General features: G+C 42.5%; 1 protein-coding gene across 1 annotated transcript; it reads left to right on the top strand.

Annotated features, from left to right (window-relative positions):
- Positions 1–886: 886 nt before the first annotated feature.
- Positions 887–1,850, top strand: LOC148019942 (protein EXORDIUM-like 5). Its single transcript, XM_087700853.1, has one exon. The coding sequence runs from the start codon at positions 1,246–1,248 to the stop codon at positions 1,834–1,836; it is 591 nt and encodes a 196-aa protein (XP_087556979.1). The 5' UTR covers positions 887–1,245; the 3' UTR covers positions 1,837–1,850.
- The last annotated feature ends 8,646 nt before the right edge of the window (positions 1,851–10,496 follow it).

Here is a 10,496-nt window from a genome sequence, read left to right as displayed (position 1 = left end):
GATTTAACTATTATTAACTTCTATGCGAGAACTTTTGGAAGTTCATTGGGTATCCTCCAAAAAACGAGGGTACTCCACGAATTCGATGGAGTTCAAAGGGCATGGCAATTGTCGATTGGCAAATATCATATTCCTTCTCCTCATGTATGTTTTGTTGCTCTACAAAGGTCTAATAATGCGATTTGCATTTGGTGAGGTCTAGACATACTTAACGTGTGTGTGTGTGTGTGTGTGTGTGTGTGTGTGTGTGTGTGTGTGTGTGTGTGTGTGTGTGTGGATGCTTCGAGCTAAAGTCCAAATAGCACACTCACAAGTTCATTACTTGCATGTGTATGCTATCTTAGGGTCGATTTAGATGATAGTGATGGAAGAACATACTTTTCTTCTAATGGCCTTGCTCTTGTTTAAACAAGGTGGAGACAATGCATATATAGGTAGAAGTCTCACAATGTTAGTGTAAATATGGATAGACCTTATTGGCTATGTGATGCCCTTAAAGCCCTTGGGCCTACCACATTCTTCTTTTCTAGGCGCAAATGTCTCTCTTTCAAGGGGGGGCAGGTTGCCCGTTTTCAAATGGGTCTATAGGCAATTCACTTAGCCTTTAACCAATCACATGTTTCCACACAAGCAACACACCTCTTGCCCACTTTCTTCTAGAGTCTCTTGTGAACCAAGCCTTAGCCGTTGGATTTGCTTAAGGATGGAGGGGTAGTATCTTTGCTTCTTGTTAAGTACGAACCTTTACCTTTATTACAAGTGGGCACTAAAAAAAAATTGCGACCGTGGAGCCTATATTAATATATTCCATGAATTATTTTAACCGTGGGGCCTATATTAATATATTCCATGAATTAGCTTTACAGGTCGAATCAAAAGAGCAAGCCTTTGTGAATTCAGAGATTTGTACGTGTCAAACGGGATGGGAGTCATCATATTTACTCGCTTTCTTATTCTCTACACTATGAAAAGAGACGAGTTTCAAAGGTTATTTTGTCTAACCTGACTGAAGAAGGCTCGGCGGTTATGAACATGAGTCATGGCGCGCCTACATATCTGCTGGGGGATCAATGGACACGAACTTGTCTTGGTAAGTGACATACTGATGATAACTGAACATTTTAAAAGGATAGCTATGAAGGGATACAGATACAGGGAAGGCAAAACAGCTACACGTTCACAAGAGCTCGCTGTCTTTGGTTCTTCTTTACTCCTCTCCTCCCCGCAACAGCATTCTGTGGATCTATGGCAGCTTCGCCCCAGGGGTTTCCAGGGCCCGCTTTCTCTCACAACGTAGTGGTCTCCACACTCCTGCTGCTGCTTCTGCCCTTGCAACAAGCACACGCCATAGCCAGGCCGCACGCACTGAATCTCTTCTCACAGAGCCTGGCTCTAGTAACAGCGCCGCCATTGCTCCTGCCCTACCACAACGGGCCTCTTCTGACAGGGCCTGGGGCGTTGGAGGTGTACCTGGTGTGGTATGGGGGATTCACGGCGTCACAGCGGGCGGTAGTGCTGGACTTCCTGCGGTCTCTGTCGGCGGGGGGAGTGGGAGGCAAGAACGCCAGCCACGAGCTGAGCGCGTGGTGGAGCACAACGTCCGGGTACAGGGACGCATTCGGCGCGTCTGTGGCAGGCGCCATAGCCGTGGCAGGCCAGACCTCCGACAGCGCTTACTCGCTGGGCAAAACCCTAAAGCCGGTCGACATAGAGCGGCTGGTCACGGGGGCCGTTCACACGGGTGGGCGGTCCACTCTCTTTTGTAAAGCTTGCTTTTCTCTAGTCTCTTTCATTCCCATGTTGAGCGAGTTGTTACAATCAGTTTTACGAACATGATGGAGACTTAAACACTTCTTCCTATTCTTTGCACCCTTAATACTGCAAAATACATACATCTTCAAACGATGAAAGAATAAATACATATTACTACTTACATCTCCAATTGGTGGACATGCTTTTGCATAAACTCATACATTTTATTAAATGTGAAAGAAAAAATATGAACTAACATTTACATCACCAATTGGTGTACATGCTTTTGCATAAACTCATAGCTAAAGTGTGGGAAAGCTAGGTTGCTTTAAGCCTCTTACAAGCTATTTTAAAACTAGATATTTTATTCTTGATTTCACCTAGAAAAGTAACCACATGATTAAGGATTTGTTTTTCCTTAGCCTACCATGGACAAATCGTATTTTAACTGCCAAATCAATTGCAAAGGCAACAACAATTGAAATCTGCCACACCTTGTGTTGAGCCAAATGCACCAACAATCGGGATTTTGAACAGACTTTTATTCTTTTAGAAGTTGTAACTCACTTCAGCGATAATCTCTCACCTTATATCTTAACACTTTGCTTTAAGTAACCAAGCATCCCTCTCTCCAAACCAAGAAAGCAAGAACGTAAGACTAGCTTCAAAGTATAGTAACCTCACCAACTTACCTTCTCATATTGTAGTTACTATTGTATGTTGAAGTCATCTCCTTTCCCTCAAGAAGTGGATGGCCATTATATGTTGTATGTTGTTGAAGAAATTGGTATACCATTGATGATGGTTCTTTGTTATCTTTGTTGTGTCATTGAGGCTCTAAGAGGATCTTATTATCATCGATGTTTCTGTAGCTTGGGATATTCAAGGAAGCTGCCATTGCCAATGATGGTGTCTTCATGAGGCCATAGCCTTGAAGCTACAAATAGCTTATATTATCCATGATGTTGTTATTAAGTCTTGAATGTGTAAGGCTTTGCTTTGCCACCTATGGTTTTTTTTAATTCACTTGGTAAAAATGTGAGAGTACCATGTAGTAGATGCAAAGTAAGATATAAAGAATTACAAATATATATATATACATATTTCACCATTGTAACGTGAGCAACAGTGTAATCTCATACCTTGATCTTGCCCCCACAGAAGATATGGCATGGTTTCAAATGTTAGAGGGTCTTTGGCTCTTGTTAGTGCAACAAGAGAAAAATACATACAAGGAAACTAAGGTTAGTTGTATACAAGGGTTAGTATTTTGTAGTTTTTGGGATCCACCAATCATAGAAATTTGGATTGTACTCTAACTCAGCAAAAGCATCCGAGTCAGTTGTTTTTGTAGCTAGTCCATAAATATAAGTAATCATATTGTCAAGCAAGGATGGTCCTACAAAGCGACTAGCTATATGCAACTCTTCTTCAGTCAAAATCTTATCAAGCAATGGGTGGTATTTCAACTTTTGTGGCAAGCCTGGATGCTAAGCTAAGTCAATAGAACGCAAGGTAGTCTCATAGTAGGTTGGATCATATTGAAGCGTACTAACTATATGACGTTGCTCAGTCGTTGTCATAAGACGACTGCCGTCGCAAGCAATCTCAAGCTGATGAGAAAACCATTTCTACAAAAATGGACTTAAGGAATTGCAATTCTACTCAAGTTCATTTTAAGTGCTACCTGGTCTTTGAGTTTGGTCATAGAAGCATAAGAAAGAATAATTCGACATGATTGCAATTGCTTTTGAGGAAGGGTTTTAGCATATTCATCTTGAACCAAGAGGCTTTTATGGTAGAGGTGTTTCCTCTTTTCCCAAGTAGGATGCCATTTGTTTGGAAGCAACTTATATCTTCTCATCATCAGCAAGGCCTCAATTGATCATTGCAAATAGTTTGGCATAAGTAGTGAATATGGCATTAAATTGGAGTAGCCATTCTGTTTCAGAAGAATTGAATTTCTTGGCCAAATGAACAGCCATGATGTTGAGTGGTTGACAAACAAATAAAGACTTGAGACTAGGAGGGGCAAGTTTAGTAGGGATGATCAAGAGGTGAGTCTAAGCAGCCTCCTTTGGAGCATCTTGGAATTCAACTAGCTCAACTTGGTTGAGTTGGTGATGTGGGTTAGTAGGGATGCTAGTAGTTACAACCTACACACTGCTTTTAGCCACTATGTCATTGTCAATAGAAGTTTTGTGCACATCACTCTACTTCACATCATGAGATGAAGAGTCATTCTGTGTGGTATTAGAAGCAAAGAAAAGATGATATGTTGTGTCATTCTGCCTTGGGACAAACCAGTCAAAGAAACTGAGATTATATTGTAGTGAAGCATAGCCATCAAGAAGTTATGGGTCATGTGTGAAGTAGAAAATAAATCTAATGACATCAATCATCATGTTGCTTTATCCCAATTGACTTGCAATGTGTAGCTAAGTGATCTAGTTTAGCAAGTTTAAAAATGTTGATACCACGATGGACAGTCATAAGCACTCTCAGAGATGTAGGTGCTACATATCTTGGATCATGCATATAAGTCTAGAGTGTCTTTCTATGCTCAGCAATAGTCATTAGATGGCTGCCATACCTTGCACCTAAACCTGGAGTAGAATACCATTTTCTTTCAAACTCACTTTGTTCTTCTTCTTTCTTGGCTAATGCTGCAATGTCATCCTTGCCTACCACACTGCTCGAGGTGGAACACAGGAATCAAGCGATGCTTCTCTTAGTCTACCTTGGTCCTTTTCTTCATGAATTTTCCTATGATTGTTGGGTAATACCAAAAAATTTGTGATTGCTCTAACCATGTCAAAGGCCTTTCTAAGAACTCTTGATCCTCAAAAGTCTGAATTTCAATGTCAACATGAATGTATGCATGAATATGTGAAGTTAATAGTATTTCATCTAGTTCCATGAAACTCATAACCTTGGATTGATCCTTTTGTTGCCGCATATTTTCTAAAGCCTCCATGAGAGATCTCTTAATTGGCTTCAAATGCATCGTAGCTTCTGGCCGAGAAGAATATGCTTTGTGAATCATGGGATTCATTGTGCTCTTTGGGCTAGAGTTAGTCTATGCCTAGGTGTGGAAATGATTGTTGTGGATCTACACTACGATCCTAAATGTCCCTGGGTGATTTTAGCCTAATGTAAGTTGCCTAGGTGCAAGATGTGCCAGGTCCTTATGATGTGACAAACTATTTCTTAGGCTACTTGACCTTGGATTGTATAAGTTTCTTAGTGAATTCATAAGGTATTTAAATTCTTATTCCAATAAATTCATTTCAAAACATATAGCCTTCAAGACACTTGAGACACTTTGAACATACAAGGGTGAGATGTGTAAAATCAAGCTTTCTTTTGTTCAAACAATATACATATGTGCAACAATTCCTCAAAGCATCATAATCATGTCAAGCTAACTTTAGAGGAGTGGAGGTATGTGTGCATGGGAGTGGGATTATGTGTGGAAGTGAGTGTTTGATGTGTGGGAGTGATAAATGGTAGATAGTGCAAGTATTTGTAGGGTGCAGGGCCTAGGTGGTGCAAGTGCAAGCCAAGCGATATAAGTGCAAGTGCTAGATGTAAGTGGTGCAAACCTAGTGGTGCAAGTGGATAGCACAAGTGATAAGTGTAGGCATGGTGCAAGTGTAAGTGCTAGATGAGGTGATGTAAGCTGTGAGATAATAAACCCTAGGTGATGCAAGTCCTAGGCAAATGGTACAATTCATGAGGATAGTGCAAGTGGTGTAAACCTAGTGGTACAAGTGACAAGTGTAGATAGGTGGTGCAAGTTTTAGGTGGGTGGTACAAGTGACAATTATAGGCAAGTGGTGCAAGCTCAAGTAAGTGCTAGGTGAGCTGGTGCAAGCCGTGAGATGATGCAAACCCTAGCAGGTGGTGTAAGTTCTAGGTGGGTGGTACAAGTTGGGAGGATAGTGTAAGTGGTGCAAGTGTAAAGTGACCTAGGTGGTGCACGTGGGTGGTGTAAGTCGTAAGGGTAGTGCAAATGGTACAAGTGTAAAGTGACCTAGGTACTGCAAGTGCAATGTGACAGCCTAGGTCGTGTAAGAGAGTGAGGTGGTGCAATGAAGTGTGTTAACCCCAACTCGAGACGAGGAAGCAAAAGAAGTGAAATGCGGATGAAATGGAAGAAGTAGGACGGAGAACAAGCAAAGGTGCAAGGGCGGTCTCTAAAATCAAGTTAAAGACAAAAGTGCATTTTTAAGTGAAAGGCGTCCCAAAACTTTTGCAAAAGAGCGCTAGACTCCCTCCTGTGCAAATTGTAAAAGGGTAGACGGGCATCAGGCATAGGCTAAAAAAATAGGCCAAGTAGAATAGAATGGAAAAGAGGATCTTGCCACAATGGCCAGTCATGTAAAACAGGGGATGGGTGTCCATGGGATTTCAGGGCATATATATAAAGTTCAAAAAGTGAATGAGAGCTCATTCTTTGGTGTGTGGCAACAAGAGACTCTTCTTCTTCGCTTCTTCTCTTCTCTTTGCTTGCTTGTGTGTGCTTGAGAGAGGGAGTGTGAGAGTGTGAGGGAGTGTGTGAGGGTGAGGGATCAAGGAGGTGAAGCTCTCCACCATCTCCTCTCTTCTTCTTCTCTTCTCTTATCTTCTCTTGTCTTGCGCACGGCCATGGAGGATGGAGCTTGGAGGTGGAGGCTTGAGGATGCTTGAGCTTGCATCAAGAATCGTGGAGCTACCGATGTGCTTGAGAGAGGAGGCAACTCATTCATGCATCAAGGTAAGTTCACAACACCCCAATAGGATCGAAGGTGCATTGGCTAGGTGAGAGATAGCCATAGGTGCTCACTTGAAACCCTTGAATGAATAAGAGGTCCCTGGATCTTGGCGGTTGAGCATGAGCTCCCCTCTACATTTTGGTTCCATTAACTGGGGCCAACGAATTCAAGCTTTAGCACTTGCGCGCCTCAAATCAAGCATCGAAGTAAGGGTTTCATCCCTGAACCGGAACTTGAGATAGGTAGAAAGTTTTGGGTTTTTTAATCTTCGCAATAAGTAATTATTTTGGTGGTTTGATGATTATGAGAGTATGAGAAATCATTTCAATACTTTGCTTTCGATTCTTGTTGCATTTAGAGTAGGTTAGGATTAAGACATCGGATTGGAGAAGTGTAGGGTTTGTTGTTGTAAAACAGGCTCAAATAAGACACAAATAAAGAAAAACAGGAAAAAAAGAGTGCTCAAGGGGGTTAAGGTCAAAAAGTGAGTGATTAGGAGTGGCAAGACATTAAGGTTGACAAGTGAGTGATTATGAGTGGCAAGACCTTTGTCGGGAAGGGGTTTAATAGCCAAGAGGCCAAGGGAGAGCTCATTTGAAACCTTGGTTTTGTGTGTGTGTGTGTGTGTGTGTGTGTGTGTGTGTGTGTGTGTGTGTGTGTGTGTGTGTGTGTGAGCTCTCCATTGTGTGGATTCGCTTCGATCTTGCCCCCGACGATTTTGTTGCCCGTTACAGGTATATCCAAACCTTCTCCTTAATCCATGGATGTGATCTGGAAGTGTTGAACGATTATAAAACCTTGAGTCACTTGATTCATCAAATTTTGCGCCATTTCAGTAAGAAATGTGCCGCGTTTGGCCCATCCAACGGCTCAATCCTGGGTCAAGTCCTAGAATCCACCCTCGACCACTCGTCTTTGGCCTCCTCAACCTGTCCGAGTTGGCCTCGCTTACTCGGACACACAGCAACTCGGCCCACCTGGACTGTTGAGCCACACATTCGGATACACTAGGTACTTGGCTCTTGCCCAGTTCGGCCTTAGCCTGCTTGACTCATTCAGCCACTCAGCCCTTGAACTCAGACATAATGCCCACTCGGGCACAACACCCACTCGGTCCTTCGCCATTCCGACCATCCCAATTTGGCCTAGTTCCACTTGGTCCTGTCCGAGTTATACACTTGACCCTTGCAATTCGGACCTGTTGGACCGAATTTGATTTTTTCCAAAATTTTTAAATTTTGGATCATACCCGCCTAGACACCGATCGTACGAACCTCCCAATGCCATACAAATACTTGAAACACCTTTCTGGCACAAGGAATAGAAGAATCAACAAGACGCTGACATAGAGGCGACGCTAGTTGACTATCTAGCGACCTAGCCCATTAGCGGCATCAAGCGAAGTCGTAGACCCCTAAAAGAATCTTGACTAAGCAAGAGGCACATTGAAAACCCTATAAACCGGCGAGGACGGCTAGAATATACAAGCCTATCAGTCCAAACCCATAAACAAGAGTGCAAGAGCCGCTTAGACTCTTTGTTTTTTCTCACTCTAATTTCTAGCACTCGAAACACACTTAAGAAAAGCTAAAAGCCTAATTGCGCACAGTGCATAGAAAAGGGTACACGCACACACACACATAGAGTGAGGGTAAGTTTAGGACTATTTGTAATTAACAAAGAACTCACTCAGACATAAAAACTTGAAGGAACTCACGACTAAGAGAAGATCCCAAGACATAGACCGGTTATCAAATTCCCAAGTGTAGGACCGAGTGAAGAACACAATTGAAAATCCAGACACAGCAAGGACCGACACTATCAGGGAAGTGGATCTACTCGACCTCATCAACTTGATTGACAACTTGGCAAAATAGGAAATCTTAGACATGGAAGATGGCAACTCAATTCGTAGAAGCAACAAAGAACTTGACCTAGGAGACTTTCCAAAGGCAATCCAGCAATTAGTGAGCAAATATGACGCTCAAACCCGGTTAGAACACCATGGTAGACCTGCAAAGGACATTATAGTGGACCTTGAGGAGGAGAGGAAACTAGCACGCAAAGCTCTGCAAGGCATAGTCGTGTACAACCAAGATCAGCAAATTAGGAGCTTACTCCAGAACATTGAAATGCAAGAGATCCAGATAGTACTAGCCCTAGCAAGTAGAACTCGGAAAGAGAGCGAGAGAGTGCTAGAAGGAGACCTCACACTGAGTGAGCTTCTGACAAAGCAACTGCTAGATAACATGTCAACAGAGCAAAATCACCAATACACAAACCAGTGAAGATTGAGCAAGTCTATCAACCCAAACCATAGCCTACTACTTACATACGTGCCATGACTTGTCCTACAACTCATGGACCGTCACCCGAATGTCGCAGTGCACCGTCAGCAGCCATAACAGCCTATTGTACAAAAGGCCCATCTGCAAGCTTAGGAACAACCAAAGCTACCAGCATCAGCTGCTAAACTCTCTAGTTCCATCAAACCCCAACCTCGAGTTGGCCTTAGATCCTCTTATGAGCAAAATCGATTTGTACCATGGCCCTGGACTTAGCGGAGAACACATGGGATTAATTGGTTGCATGTCTTAGATGCTTAGATTCCACCTTCATATCACTTGCTAAAAGCTATGACCGCTTAGACTTGGGACTCTTGGATGAGCCTATAGCGACAAAAGTACGAACACTCCCTTGTTCTTGGGAAGAATCAAAATTTGTGTTTGTCAATGCTTCTAAGGCAGCTAAGGAGTTGATTGCCACTAATGTTTCCCGCGAACAAGTGTAGAAACAATGCCTCATCACCTCATATGACAAGGTCACAGCTCATGCCAATGATCAAGAGATGGAAGACTTGAAATAGCTTGTTGACAGCAATTCCCCTTTCTTGAGGAAATAGTATGCTCTTCGCCTTCAATGGGAGCTCGAAGGATGTTAGATCATCACAAATACAGAGCAATGACACATAATCAAAACATCGGAGTATGACCCAACTTATGTTGCTCCAACCTCTTATAGGGTATTAACGGCCATTCGTGATTGACCCATGGAAGAACATTTTCAAGGACAACCCTACTTAGATTGCATCCTCACACCGAGGAAGAACTACACATCACTAGTCGCGTAGACTCCGATAACTTCTTGCTTGAAGTCCTTACTTACATCACCAATGTAGGCATCCGACCTTTTGACATGGACTGATACACTCATATGGAATATAATCCAAATTTCTATGTTTGGCTCATGTGAAAGTAAAACACTATACCCATGCGTTGAATGCCCTCTACCCTCTAATCTTCAATCCTAGGAAGGATCCTTCTCAATTTTGAGGAGGAGGGGGAAAGGGGAAAGGGGTAAGGTGAATCAAAATCAACTCAAACACATAAGGAAACAAGAAAAGGAAAAACATACCTTAAAAGCCTCAATCCACACCTAAGAACAGAAAAGGAAGGAAAACATTAACTAGCAATTGAGGAAAATGTCACAAAATTTTGAAATAAAGCTTGAAGGGAAATTCTATTTGTGTACTAAAAGCATTTCAATTCAGCAAGCATGAAGTCTTTTCCTCTAATAAGTAATTGTTTTGGAAAGCACTAATGATAAACCATGGTTCATGACAGGAGCTCAAGATGTCACAACAAGACCAAGCCCATCGCCTTCCCTTCATGGAAGAGGAAAGAGCAAAGTATGGCCTTTCTCTTGAAAATTGGGCCTACAACCACCTCGAATTCAAGAGCATTCTCAACATCGAAGAGGTGGTGGCCAATGAGGAGGCTGTCAAGACGGTTGTAGAACATTACAACCTCGCCAAGTACATCAAACCGACCACACTAAGTGTGTGGAATTCTTAAGGACATATGACCCTGACAAGGAGTGTGGGACAATAATTGTGGAGAGTAAAGAAGGAACCAAACAAGTGCAAGTCCCACTCAGTAAGACCTTGGTAGAGAAGGTGTTGGGATTGGAACCAAAGGTGGAAAAGAG

The sequence above is a fragment of the Lygodium microphyllum genome, chromosome 19 (genome assembly GCF_053477565.2).
Source record: "Lygodium microphyllum isolate KBCC chromosome 19, Lygodium_microphyllum_v1.1.10, whole genome shotgun sequence".
NCBI classification, from domain to species: Eukaryota; Viridiplantae; Streptophyta; class Polypodiopsida; order Schizaeales; family Lygodiaceae; genus Lygodium; species Lygodium microphyllum.
This window is presented reverse-complemented; position numbering and strand designations above follow the sequence as displayed.

Excerpts from the sequence above, each read along its gene's own strand:
- LOC148019942 (XM_087700853.1), top strand. The coding sequence starts at position 1,246 with ATGGCAGCTTCGCCCCAGGGGTTTCCAGGGCCCGCTTTCTCTCACAAC.